The sequence below is a fragment of the Echinops telfairi genome, unplaced genomic scaffold (genome assembly GCF_000313985.2).
Source record: "Echinops telfairi isolate 266 unplaced genomic scaffold, ASM31398v2 ScPeMD7_7467;HRSCAF=8505_1, whole genome shotgun sequence".
NCBI classification, from domain to species: domain Eukaryota; kingdom Metazoa; phylum Chordata; class Mammalia; order Afrosoricida; family Tenrecidae; genus Echinops; species Echinops telfairi.
This window is the reverse complement of record NW_022111368.1, coordinates 42239509-42253412: the sequence shown is the minus strand read 5'-3', so window position 1 is coordinate 42253412 and position 13904 is coordinate 42239509. Positions and strand designations below refer to the sequence as shown.

At 61.0% G+C, this 13904-nt stretch overlaps 1 protein-coding gene across 1 annotated transcript in view; it reads left to right on the top strand.

Moving 5' to 3' along the window:
- Positions 1-13904, top strand: part of POLR1A (RNA polymerase I subunit A) — a 65459-nt gene that overhangs the window by 48544 nt on the left and 3011 nt on the right. The window contains exons 21-31 of the mRNA XM_045283894.1: positions 325-407; positions 1682-1847; positions 2613-2834; positions 3372-3586; positions 4529-4696; positions 5303-5438; positions 5870-6027; positions 9928-10054; positions 11365-11472; positions 11838-12116; positions 13091-13291. Of these exons, the coding sequence (XP_045139829.1) occupies positions 325-407; positions 1682-1847; positions 2613-2834; positions 3372-3586; positions 4529-4696; positions 5303-5438; positions 5870-6027; positions 9928-10054; positions 11365-11472; positions 11838-12116; positions 13091-13291 (1863 nt within the window). The remainder of the gene's footprint in view (positions 1-324; positions 408-1681; positions 1848-2612; positions 2835-3371; positions 3587-4528; positions 4697-5302; positions 5439-5869; positions 6028-9927; positions 10055-11364; positions 11473-11837; positions 12117-13090; positions 13292-13904) is intronic.

The following is a 13904-nucleotide window of genomic DNA, read 5'->3' as shown; positions in this document are numbered from 1 at the left end:
GTACCTTTAAAGCTGGGAATGGAGTTGGGGGTGTCTAGAGATCATGTGGCTGAGAGGATGGAATGCAGAAATATAGGTAGAGAGTCCTGCTCCCTGTAAGCAGAACCACATGACCCTTCACACGGTTAACGTCAGGCTGGCATCACTGTTAGGGCGGGCAGGAGGTGAGGGGGCATTGGAGATGAGGTCTGAATGGGTGGCCTCGTTTGGTCAGGAATGGCAGCTACTGAAGGTTCTGGCCCCTGAGCCAGCACCCTACTTGAAGCCCACGCTCCTCACCTCTGCCCTGCCCCCCCGGGGGACATGCTCTCTGCTTCCCCACAGGAGTTCTTCTTCCACTGCATGGCGGGGCGGGAAGGCCTGGTGGACACTGCCGTGAAAACCAGCCGCTCTGGCTACCTCCAGAGGTAAGGCCTGTTCTGCCTCTCGCAGCTCTGATGGCTCGAGTGAGAGCCCTGGGCTTGGAGAGCACTGGAAGTTTGCCTGTGGGTGGCTGGGACACGGAAAACAGTAGAGATTCTTTCCTCCTTGAGCCCCGGAGGTTTTAGACAAGCGTCCCCGCATTTAGAGTGCCCCATTCCTTGGCGTGGGGAGTCGTGGGTACGGGGAGAGAGGGTACGGGCAGGGATGCACGGCCATCGTCCACTCTGGAGGGCTCCGGCCAGCAGGATCGTAGCAAAGGAGGTCCACGGTGTCTCCTCGGGAGTCAACAGTTGGCGGGGCTCAGACGTTTATATAGCCTTTCAGGTAGCAGCTGAGTGTTTAACCCGAGTCACAGACTGATGGGAGTACAGTCAGAGGTGCCTGCCTGCCCGCCCAAGGAGAGGGAGGGGAGGGCGGACGCAGAGAAGGCACGGGCAGCTGGCTGAGAGACAGACACAGAAGCGTGTTTGTAGGCATGAGTGGGCAGCAGCACAGTGGCACTGTTGGCAGAAAGAAGACAGTCCCCAGGGCCTAGGGGATGTGGGTGGGATTGAGGAGGCAGCGTGGCGCTTAGAGGCAGGGCAGCGCAGGAGAGGATGCTTCCAGGGCCAAGACGAGCCCTATGAGCAGACGGCTAAACCGACAGTGCTGAAAGCAAGCACTGGGCCCCAGGAAGGTCAGTGGTGACCAGCATCAGGGCTCAAGGGTGTTCGCTCCCTCTGAGGTGGCAGGAGGAGAAACAGGCTGGGTGGTAGGGGTGAGGGAAGCAGCTGGCAGGACTCGGGGAAAGGTTCGTTCCTAATAGTCCTGTAGTGTCCTCAAATTCTACACTAGTGCTTCCCCATCTGGCCCCTTGGCTTCACTGATCCGGGGGCTGCAAAAGCAGAACCCCACACTTCATCCCGAATGACTGGTCCCGGTTTAAAGTGTGAGTTTGCCCAGCGCAGAGCACTGGGCACCTTTGGCTTTCTGAAAAGGAAGTGTCGGGGCCTATGTTTAACGCGACGAGGTTTGAGAATTCCAGGTTGGCCGGCAACCTGCCTTTGCCTGCCCGTGGATCTGAGGGTACTGGGCTCAGTCAGACTGGCAGCTGGTCTTCTCAGCCAGATGGCGGTGGCCTCCTCTATCCAGGAAAGTCCTCTGCAAGTACAGCCAGGGCTGGGCGGTGCTGTGGAGCAGCAGGTGCCCCTGGCCACCGCCCATGCCTAGGAGGCGGTCAGCCTGATAGGCTCTGAACTGCATGGCCGGTCCCCGACAGGTGCATCATCAAGCACCTGGAAGGCCTGGTGGTCCAGTATGACCTGACGGTCCGCGACAGTGACGGCAGCGTGGTGCAGTTCCTCTACGGGGAGGACGGCCTGGACATCCCCCGGACACAGTTCTTGCAACCCAAGCAGTTCCCCTTCCTCGCCAGCAACCACGAGGTAGTGTGCCTGTGGGGAGCCCAGGCAGCCTGGTCTTTGTGGCCTCCAAAACTGGAGAGGGAAGAGTGGATAATGTGCCTTTCTGAGACACACACCCCTACCCCCACTCCCCGGCATGTCGGTACCCTGTTCCATCTGCACAGAGCCCCAGGGGCTGGGCCATCGTTTGCTCCTCTGGTGTCCTTTCTCAGCGGGACACCCCCATAGCCACCATCTGGGGGTCTTTCCCCTCTGCTGGGCCTCGTCCTTACCGCAGCCCTGGGAAGAGCACCCCTGTGGCCGGTTTACAGTTGAGGCCACTGAGACGGCACTCTGTAACCAACTGCCTGGCAGGTGGCAAAGCTAGCCTTTTAACCTGGGCCCCTGACACTCAGGTGACTCTCATGAGGGCCTCAGTGAGGGCCCCGCCGGTGGCTGAGTAGACTCCCATCTTGCAGCTGGGGAAACCGGCCGACGTGACCTGTCCGCAGTCACCCACTCACTGGGCACATGGAGGGTCGGGTTTCAGCCCCGCTCCTTCTCTGCTGGTGCTGTTCCCGGGCTTGGCCCTCTTTCTGCCCAGAAGCTCCCTGGAAGGGCTCAGGGTGACCGTCCGTCAGCCCCGTGGGCAGCACAGGCCCCCAGTCTGGCTCACACAGAGTGAGGACCTAATTTACAAGGCCTGCCGACTGAGAGGGCTCCCCTCGGACCTTCTGGGGCCGTGACTTGCACCACGTGGCCCGATTCTCACGTTTTCTTGTGTGTGTGTGTGTGTGTGTTGCTTAGGTGATAATGAAATCAAAACACCTCCACGAGGTCTTATCCAGAGCAGCTCCCAAGAAAGCACTGCGCCACTTCAGGGCCATCAAAAAGTGGCAGCAGAAGCACCCCGACACCCTGCTGAGAAAGAGCGCCTTCCTGAGCTTCTCGCAGAGCGCGCAGGCCGCCGAGAGGGCCCTGAACCTGGGAGGTGGGAACAAGAACGGCCGCAGCCCTGCCACCCACGAGGTGAGACGACTTGGGGCTGTACCCTGGTGCCCGTGTTCCTGACAGAGGGCGTCCTCGTGAAGGCTGGGCTCCCTTGCCATCAGTCAGGGTCCCTCAAGGAAGGGACTCTCCAACAGTGTGGGCTGTGGGTAAAGGCCACTGGCGACAGCGTCACTCAAAGACCCAGTAGGGAGCTTGCACGACCCCCCCCCCCCCCCCCCCCCCCCCAGCCCTAGGCCTTGCCCTCTCTTGCTGGTCTCCCATTGGCCCAGCACCAGGGGTGCTTGCAGCCGGCGATGGGGGGAGCCGTGTGAAAGTATGTGGATTTGAGCTACATGGCATGTTATGATTGCCTAGGACAGTCAGGTTGGCCCTGTCCTGAGAAGTCCCACTGTGGACAGGAAAGGGCATGGTCACATGCCGGCAGGAAGTGCTCACAGCCTGCGACAACCAGCTCCCGGGGTAGATTCAGTCCTTCCCTTTCAGAGCCACGTGGCCTTCTCCTGGGGATTGGGTTCTGTCTCACCTGGACCCCGCTGAGCCCACCTGCCCTTGCAGGTGCTGAGGCTGTGGTCCGAGTTGGACGAGCAGAGCCGGAGGAAGTACCAGAAGAAGGCAGCCCCCTGTCCTGACCCCAGTCTGTCCGTGTGGCGCCCGGACATCTACTTTGCGTCGGTGTCAGAGACGTTCGAACAGAAGATTGACAACTACAGTCGAGAGTGGGCCTCTCTCGCAGGGAAGAGTGGTGAGAGATCGGAGCTTTCTCTCGACAGGTAGGATGGCATCCGCTGGCCAGCACCACATGGGGCGGGGGTCTGCCTTTCAGACCCTCGACCCTCTTCCTCCCGGCTGCTCCTTGGCCTCTGGAGGGACTGAGATAACCAAGAGCACCTGGCGGTCCCTTAGGACTCAGGGACTGGCAGGCGCGGCGGCTCTCACCTGGCCCCGAGGGCTGTGTGGGGGCCAGAGTCTAGCAGAAACCGCCCTCTAGAGTTGCGGGTGGAGCGGTTACCTGTTGGACTGCTGACTGCCCGGCCAGCCAATCCTCAGGAGAAAGACACACGCTTTCTGCCCCTCACGTAGACTCAGCCTCGGGCACCCACGGGCAGCCCCGCCGGGTCCTGCACCTTGCAGTGAGTCGGCCTACGGCAGTGCTTCAGAGTTGAGGGTGTTGGCCTCCCTCTGCCACTGTGGTGGGGAGCCGGGGAGAGCTTCCACCCGCCGGGATTCCATGTCCTCGGCCTTTCATGCGGGGCTGAGTCTGAGGGGGAAGGGACAGGTGGGGACCTCGACTCGGACGCATTACCTAGTAACCTGGTTAGCACAGGCACAGACCCCAGGGAAGGGTCGCAGTGAGTGAGCGGGAAGAATGAACGGGAGGGAATGGTGAGCCCAGAAGTGTTCATGGCCCAGGGACCTGGTGGCTGCCTGGCTTTAGGGTGGGCTCGGAAATTCAGCCTGCCTGCTGGGATCTGCTGGGGAGCACCCAGGCCACTGGCAGGGTATGGAGATTGGAAGGGAGGACGTTGGCAAGCTGGGGGCTTTAGGGTGGGTTCGGGAATTCAGCCTGCCTGCTGGGGAGCACCCAGGCCACTGGCAGGGGATGGAGATTGGAAGGGGGGACGTTGGCAAGCTGGGGGAACACAGTCAGACCACCTCTCAACCTGTGTCGTCGGTGGCCCTGACCGTGGCTTCCCTGCCCCACCTGCCTCCAGGCTGAGGACCCTGCTGCAGTTGAAGTGGCAGCGCTCCCTGTGTGACCCAGGGGAGGCTGTGGGCTTGCTGGCCGCCCAGAGCATCGGGGAGCCCTCCACTCAGATGACCCTGAACACCTTCCACTTCGCTGGCAGAGGCGAGATGAACGTCACGCTGGGTATCCCAAGGTGCGTGTCCCCACAGGGCGGGCGGGGCGGGTGCTGCCCCTGCCTCTTCCTGGGAAAAAGGGAGCTCCGTGCTAAGGGAGAGACGGGTGCTCGTCCAGGTGGAGGATCAGGGTGAGGATCTGGAAACTGATGCATCTCTGGGTCTGTGCTCAGGTCTCGGTGCCTCTAATTACCCTCCCGAGCCCCCCTGTCACAGCCACTTGGTGCTTGTGACCTATGCGTTTCCAGGCCTCCCTGCAGGCTCTGGGAGAAGGCTCAGGGTGTCGTGAACCAGCACTGTACAGACCACCTGGGAGCCCGGCTCCCGGGCACCGTTCACACAGACTGGCGTGGCTGCAGCTCCGGCCTTGCAGGTGGATTCAGTGTGATAGGCACTCAGCAAGAGGGCAGGGTGGGGTTGGAGTGACACTGTCCTTCCTGGAGGGAGCTCCTGCCTGCTGCAGTACAGGAAGCCAACTACAGGATTGCTCACCGTCATGGGGAACCCATCCCGCCAGCCTGCCAGGCCCCACACCCTCGCTTGGAGCCCGGAAGCATGCTGACCTCTTGAGAACGGCTCCCCACACGGGGGTCTGATGACTGCCTACGCCCCTTGCTCTGTGACAGGCTGAGAGAGATCCTCATGGTGGCCAGCGCCAACATCAAGACGCCCATGATGAGGGTGCCTGTGCTCAACACCAAGCGAGCCCTGAAGAGGGTGAAGAGCCTGAAGAAGCAGCTGACCAGGGTGTGCTTAGGGGAGGTAACTGCTCTCCGCTGCCCAGTGCCCAGGCTGCTGCCCGGCAGGCCACTCCTTTCTTCCTTAGAGCAGGACTGCTGGCTGTCCTAACCCGGCGCCGCCTTGCCACTAGTGATGGACCTGCTCTCTATGCCAGGTGCTGAGCCGGGTGGATCAAGGAGCTTTTAAAATAATCACTAGTTCAACAGTAGCCTCAGGGGCCTTCCACCTGACAGTGTTTCCGGGGTGAGCTCACCAGCTGGGCTGAGAGCCTTTCCAGAGACCCCAGCTGCAGCCTTGGGAGGCTGCCTGAGGGGGGCTCCACACTGGCAGACCCTGCTGGTGTTTCTCTGGGGCCCTGGCTGCTCTCTCCGGGCCCCCTCGGCTTCTCCACTTAGCAGCCAGCAGTCCCTGGAGAAGGGCCCAGCCAGGTCTTCCTGTGCGTCTGGTTCTAGGTGCTGCAGAAGATTGACGTGCAGGAGTGCTTCCGTATGCACACCAGGCAGGAGAAGAGCCGCGTTTACCAGCTGCGCTTTCAGTTCCTGCCACGGGCCTGCTACCAGCAGGAGAAGTGCCTGAGGCCCACAGACATCCTGCACTTCATGGAGACCAGGTTGGCTTGGGGCTGTGCTTCCCCTTGGCCAGGGCTCAGAGAGCACTCCTGACACTAGACTCCCCGAGACAGGGTGCCACCTGCCTGGCCTGAGCCCACCCAGGGAAATAGCGGGCCTGCCGCCCGAGTCCTGGCCCCGATCCGCAGGGGTGCCTGCGCTAACCCCGTCTTCCTCGTCAGTCAGTGATTCAGCCGTGCAAGGCTTGGGAAGTGTGTGTGAAGAGAACAGGCGCACGCTGGCAGGTGAGCCTAGAGTCCTAGACATTCCTGTTGGGTGGGCTGTCCATCCAGGCCGCCCCACATGGTTGCTGTGGACCGTGAAGGATGAACAGTGGAGTGTGGCTTGCTGCTCTTAGAGCCAGGTGCCTGGCTGGGTTTACCTGCAGCTTTGGTCAACCTCGTTCTGGTCCCTCCCTGCTCAGAGGGACACACGAATGCACAGGAGCTGAGGGCTAGCCCTGTGGGCCCGGGGCCGGCAGGCACGAGGGCCGGGCGCTTCAGAAGTATGCCCCCTTTCCCTCTGTGTGGTTGGTCGCTCTTGCTTTTGTAAATAAGATGTCTCCTAGTCTTTAAACATGAGTAACTAATTCGTGTTTTTAAAAGCCTGGTAAGGCCCAAATTGATTCCATCTGTTGGCAAGTCTCAGCGCACTAATGTAGAACAGCCTCAGGCTTTCCCCAGTGCTGCTGGGGCACTGAGAACTTGACCGAGCAGAAGCAGAGGCACTTGGTAGTCACCCACCCCACCTTGTGTCTGAGAGCTACCCACTAATGGCTGGGTCACTAGGGCAGGGGGTACATGAGTCTGTGCCCCATCTCCCCTGACCCAGCCCTCTGCAGAGGGCTGCTGTGGGGGCTCCCTGACTAGGCAGATCCTGCCCTGGGACAGGACACCTGGGGGGTGTCCACCTGCACTGAGGAAATGTGTGACCGGTCAGGCCTGGCTGCTCTCCTGTAGACTGGGCACAGGGGAGCGGTGTGCACGTGCCCGCCTACCCGGGACGGTTCTAATTAACCAGGCCTCATGCAGACAGGCCTTCCATGAGAAATGGAATCAGGAGCTCACGGCCTCCTGGCAGTGGTCAAGAGCAGGTGAGCTGGGTGTCGCCCTTTTCTGAGTCCTGCTGAGGGGCCCGGGCAGCGTGGGGGGAGCACCGGGCTGTGTTCCAAGCTCTTTCTCTGGACGTTACCAGGGGGCACTGCTGAGTGAAGCACCATTTTTACACTTCTTCCTGGTCAGCTCCCGGCCGCATTTTGCGTGTGTGCTTGGAAAGCTGTGATCCGCAAGCCTGGTGCTTTGGTGCAGCTGTGGCTCTTGTGATGCATCAGAATGGACATAGGCCTGAGCATGGATCGCGATGCAGTGTGGACTCCCTTTGTCAGTCCCGGGCAGTCAGGGAGTCTTTTCAGAACCCCAGGGCAGAGACTCCAGGAGGTTCCCTCTCCCCCATCCTCTCCCTCCCTCCTAACTGAGCAGAGAGACGCATCCCCAGGTGGAGTTCTGTAAGCATAGGAGGTTCCCTGCGTGTCTAAACTGGCACCGTCACTTCAATGTTGGTGCCGATCCTCTGGAAGGTGGACGGGGCTGGGAAGTGGAAAGAGCCAGGTGCGGAGTCAGGGGTGGGTCTGGCCTTGGCCCCCAGCCATGAAACAATGAGGCTGGCAGCCTCTGCCCACCCAGCTTTGCAGACCGCAGTCTGGGGCGTTGTTTGCAGGCCTGCAGGATACAGCCGAGGCTCACATTGCCTGGCTGTGATAGGCTGGGTGGGGGCCCGACAGGCCGTCCATGTGTTCCCTTCCAATGGCCACATTCTGGCAAGTGGCCGCACCACTCTGGGCCTGCTGCCACCTTGCCACTGGCCGAATCCCAGACCTAAAAATTGTCGGCACCCTAGTCACAGGCACACCACGTAGCCATCAGGTGCTGTCTGATCTGCCACCTCCCATGAGTGCTGCTCACCAGGAGCGTCGGGCATGGCACGGCAGAAACGCGTGCCAACCAATGTGTGAAGGGCAGGCTTCTTGGAGAGCAGTCTGCACTTGGGCCACCCAGCAGGTCGATGCCGAGCTGGCGAGGGTGCAGGGTGAATGTCTGAGGCACGGGCCACAGAGGAGGAGGGACAGATGGGTGTTCCTAGAGGTCACCTACGGGAACTAGAAGTGCTAGGAGGGGCCTCAGGTGATCTGGCCACTAGGACCAGCAGGGGAGCCCTCTGGGTCCCCCAAATAGGCACCCATAGCGAAGGCCGCACCCAACTCCACTCACTTGCCCTCCCTCTGGGAGACATGGCAAGGCCCCACTGCAGAGTTCCAGGCCCTCACTCGCCTGCAGCAGACCCGAACCTCGAACCCCACACCTGTCCTCGCCACAGGGTCCCCTCCACCCGCTCTCCCCCACTGCCTGACATCTTGGGACAGCCCCACTCTGCCTGCCCTCATGTGGCCCCATCCCCTGACCCCAGCATCTAGTGACAAGCTAACTCTTGACTGGATTACTAGGTGAGGAACCTCTCTTCTGCAGAGAACAGAAACCACCGCAAAAGTCAGACGCAAAAACGTAAAAGAAAATGGAGGGAAGTGGACTTTCGTTGAATGACTGAACTCAGACACACAGCTCCCCAAGTCCGTTCCCGCTCTTAGTGATCCTATGGGGCAGGGTAGGACTGCTTCTGTGGGTTTCCGAGAAGGTCAGCCTGTATGGGAGTAGAAAGCCTCGTCTTTCTCCCGCCGAGCAGCTAGTGGCTTTGAACTGCTGACCTTGTGACTAACAGCCCAACATGTAACCCACTCACCCACCAGGGCTCCTTGTTCCACATGCCTGCTTTTCACATGAAGACTAACTTCCTTGAGGGACAGGAGCCATGTTTGCAACCCCCCACCCTCCTACGTAGATTATAGGAACCATTACAGGTAGCTCACTGGACGGGTAGATTGGGGCCTGCTAGCTTGTCTAATAAAAGGCAGTCTGTTTTGCAGTATCACCATGTTCTGATGGAGACAACAAATTGCAGGAGCTCAGAAGCAAGAGAGCATTAAGATCCTTGAAGAGGGGGCGGGGGCCGGGCAAGGCCCGCAGGTACTGAGCGGCAGGTTGACTCTGACACTGGTTTTCTTACCTGCTGACAAAGTGTGTTGCCACAAAGGGACTTCCACGCGGTCCTTTGACAATCTGGCCGCCTCTCCCTGCGTGGCTCCGTGCAGTTACCAAACAGCACTTCCCAGGGGGGTCTGAGTCCAGAGCCGAGGCTCAGCGCCCCAGGCCCCATGCTCATTGTTGGCCACCTGGGCTTCTAGGCTGTGGCTGTGTGGTACACCGGCTTCAGAAAGAGGAGCTTTCTACTCCCACGAAGGGGTCCGGTCTCCGAAACCCACAGGCACAGCCCTGTCCTCTCTCGCGGGGTCACCGGGGTCACCAGACTCGCGGTAGCAAGTTTGGTTTATCTCACAGGGGTGCAGTGCCCCTACTACTGACTGCCGTCCAGTCGGCCCCTCTCGTGGTGACCCCGGTACTGCGGGGCTGTGGTGCTCTGCTGAGTTGTCAGGAGTGAGATCCCCCAGGCTTTCACCTAACAGCACGCATTAGCGCTGCGCCCTCATCTTACAGGTGAGAGGACTCGAGCTCTGAGTGGCCGCCTGCTATGCTCAGCCACGCGCCCACGAGGGGAGGCCCTCTTGGCCCGGAGCCCGGGCTCTGCCGGCGGGACACCCAGACATAGCGAGGGGAGGGAAAGAGGGCGGGCGAGGCCAGGCCTCCACCACGCTCCTAAACCTCCTGCTGAGGACCGCCTCACTGCTGTCTGCTGGGTGGGGGGCACGCCCTCTCGTGCAGAACGACCTCCCTGCCCCGAGAGGGCAGATGGAAAGGCTGCTACTGAAGGGGTCACCTTGCTTGCTTCTGTAGGTTTTTTAAGCTGCTGATGGAAGCCATCAAGAAGAAGAATAACAAAGCGTCTGCCTTCCGGAGCGTGAACACTCGGAGAGCTACCCAGCGGGACCTAGACCACTCCGGGGAGTCGGGGGGCAGTCGGGTGAGTGGGCACAGCCTCCTGTCCCGGGAAGGCCCTGCCAGTCCCCAGCACTCCTCAGGCCCTCGTGGTGAGGACGGACGTCTCTGCTTTCCTGATCGTTCCTCCAGCTTTGGCCAGAGGCCCAAGGCCAGGGCCCGGGACATCTGAGTGCTCCGTCTCCTGAGCGTTGGCTCCCAGCCTGAGCCTGGGCTATGCTGCTTCATTTTGCTCTGCCTGACTTTCTCAGAGAAGCCCTGATAGCACAGGGGGTTCCGTGTTGAGCTGCTAAGCAGAGGTTAGCGGTTTGAGCCCACCAGCCACCCTGCAGGGAGAAGATGAAGCTTTTCGCTCCTGTAAAGGGTTACAGCCTCAGAACCCCCAGGGGCAGTGCTGCTGTGCCCTTGAGGGTCACCGTGAGTCGGGATCCACTCGGTGGCAGGGAGACTGGGTTTTTTGGTTTGGACGCTGCCAGGCCAGTTGATGGGGACTTGGGGGCATTTTGAGCTGCAGTGAAGAAAAGGGAGGGAGCCCCGGGATAGCCCCTGTAGGCACAGTCACCCAGGAGTGACCCAGTGACGGGACCACCTCTGCCCTGGCCGCGTGTGGTGCGGCGCAGCCATGGGAGCGGGGTGCACAGCACCAGAGAGGGTACTGGAGCTGACCAGGCACAGAGTGAGTGTGGGCCAGTGCCACTCTGTCCTCTCGCTGAAGGAACCTAAGGACTCAGAGCCCGGGGTGGAAGAATGGTTTGAATGCTGGCTTCAGAAATGCTCAGGCATCCTCACCAAAACAGCCCTTTGGCCTCGTGCCCACCTGCAACAGGTGTGTCAGAAGTATTTGAAAGAATATTCTGAGAGGCGTACCTGTCATCTTTTGGAGCCCTGGTGGCTTCGTGGTTACGAGCTGGCCTGTAACCACCAGGTCAGCAGTTTGAAACCACCAGCTGCCCCACAGGACAAAGGCAGGGCTTTCTACTCCCGTATAGAGTTACCACCGTCTCGGAAACTCACGGGGTAGCTGTCCATTGCGAATGGACATCCGCTGGATGGCAGAGTTGGCCAGTCCCATCGTTTCATGGCTCGGCAAGCCCTGGCACTTTCCTCCTGGCCCTTCCCCTTAAGAAGGGAAAGTCTTTGCCAGCGGTGGGTGTGGAGACGAAAGCTCCAGGCAGGGGCTTGTGGCCGTGTGGTTAGGTGGGTAGGTAGACGGATGGATGAATGAGGGGGCGAGAGAGGGGTGGATGGGTTTCCCATGGGATCCATGCTGGCTGTCCGGCTGTATCAAGCACTAGGCACTGGAGTTCATCTTCCCTGCTTGTCCCCAAACCACAGGAGCAGGAAGACAATGAGGACGAGGAGGGGCGCATTGTAGACGCTGAAGCCGAGGAAGGGGACGCCGATGCCTCGGACGCCAGGCTCAAGGAGAAGCAGGAGGAGGAGGTGGGAGGCTGGGGTGAGGGTGGAGAAGAGAAGGTGCGGTGGATGGGGGGTGGCTGTGGTCACACCCTCTTCCTTCAGCTGGGCAGGACGGTGAACAGAAGCTGGGGTGGGGGGTGGGAGCGAGGCAGGGGACACGGCTTCTCTCTGCACTAGAATCCCATGAGAGGACCCAAAGGTCTCCGGCAGGGGAAGCTGAGGACGGACGGACACTCCCTCCTTGCTCCAGAGCAGCCCCTCCTGCCGCAGTTGCTGTGACGGGCGGAGGGCATTAAAGCTGGCAGGCAGGAAGGAGCCTGGAGTAGGAGCATGTGGGCCAGGCCAGCAGGGAGCCAGGACCCTGAGTGCCATGGCCTGTCCCCTGCCAGGTGGATTACGAGAGCGAGGAGGAGCAGGAGGAGGACAAGGACGGGGAGGACGAGGATGAGGACACGCTGCAGGAGGAAGGGAGCGGCCCTGGCGAAGGCTCCCAAGAGGGGGCCGCAGAGGTGGGCTTCAGCCCCGAGGACGCAGCCCCAGCGAGGCCTTGGCAGCCCACCCCGGGCCAGGGCACCGAGGCCTGCGAGCGCCGCATCCAGGCCGTGCGCGAGGCCCACCCGTTCGTGGAAGACTACAAGTACGACACGGAGGAGGGCCTGTGGTGCGAGGTGAGTGCTCGCCTGGCGCTGGGTGGGGCCAGGTCACGAGCCAGGGACTCTGAGTCAGCGGTTTTCTTACCCAGTCCCTTTAAGACTCTAGCGACGGCTCACAGGACCCTGGTTCTCTCCCTCCGGCTTTCCAGGGACAGTTTAGACATAGAACTGATCTGACAGCTGCTCAGGGTTTACACCTCCTTTCTCCCTCAGTGTGGCAGACACGGCCTCCAACTCAGCTGGTCCAAAAGGGCGTCCAAACCCACCCAGGGGTGCCTCGGGAGACAGGCCCGGTGGCCTGCTTCCTGGAGACCGTGCACAGTGGGTCTCTGCACCCGCAGCCTCGGCTCCCTGGCTGGAAGGCCTGTTGGTGGCTCTGGGCTGGAGTGGGTTTGGGCCACGTAGCCAACCCCGGCGGCCCAAGCAGAACCACCCCCATGGTGTTTTCTAGGCCGCGGTGATGATCTCAGGAAGGCGCCCTGGTGGCGTAGTGGTTACGAGTTGGGCTGTGAACTGCAGAGTCGGCAGTTTGAAACCACCAGCAGCCCCTAGGGAGGCAGGGCTTCCTCTCCTGTGAAGATTCACAGTGTCGGGAACCCACAGGGCCGTTGGGCCTGCCCACAGGGTGCCTGTGAGTCGACGTCCGTTGGCCGGCGGTCAGTGACAGTGTCTCTGCGGGGTCACATCGCCAGACCTTCCCCTCCCCCAGAGCCGCTGCGCCCCCAGGACTCCTTGCTGACCCGGATGCTTGCAGACAGGCTCCTCCTTATACTTTAGTCCCATTTAGTGGCTGGTGGCTGGGATTGCCCACCGAGGGCAAGTGGGTATGCAACTCTGCTAACTGGAAGGTCATCCAGATTGCCCGTGATCTGCTGGCTGAGGTGGCTGCACCTCGGAGTCAGACAGTAGTCACCTGGGCAGAAGACCCTCCTGCCCCAGCCAGGTGTTTTCTGACAGCACCTGAAGCTGCTCTCCGTCTTCTCTCACAGGTGACGGTGAAGCTGCCCCTGATGAAGGTCAGCTTTGACATGAGCTCCCTGGTCGTGTCCTTGGCCCACGAAGCCGTGGTCTACACGACCAAGGGCATCACCCGCTGCCTCCTGAACGAAACAACCAACAAGGAGAACGAGAGGGAGCTGGTGTTGAACACGGAAGGGATCAACCTGCCCGAGCTGTTCAAGTACGCCGAGGTAGGTGCCCGCTCCGCTCCGCTGCCCACCTGCCCTGCCCTGCCTCCTGGCCCTGCAGGCACATTCGCCTGGTGAGTGGAACCTGCTTTACATTCCTCGAACCTAGACATCCCCAAACCAATTTGAGCACATCTCCCCACCTTGAAACAAGCACGTGCCAGAAGCAGACTTGTGAGAAATCATTGGGAGACGGATTACTGCACTTAGTTGGGTGCTGGGAGGCCCAGTGGGCAGAGCCCTGGGTGCCCCTTCCCAGTCTCCCTGCAACGGTCTCACTTGCTTCTGTCCCAGGCACAGTACCGATGGAGCACTGAGCATGGAGCCCCTGGCACCCCCTGCCCCACACGTGCACGTGCACACACACAAACACGCACCTCTTCCCCTCCAACCCCCTCTCCCCAGGAGCCTTTCCAATCCTCCCCCAGAGGGTGGAGCAGGGAGCCACCCATGTGCTGCGGGGCATGCTTACTGCCGGAGTCCTGGGCCGGCAGGCCACCAGGGGCTTGCTCCTCTCCTGGGCCTTGGGCCCCTGGTGAGGCCTGACCCACCCTGTGGGGCTGCCCCAACCCTGCGCCCCACGCGCAAAAGGCTCTGCCAGGAAGCCTGCCATGCC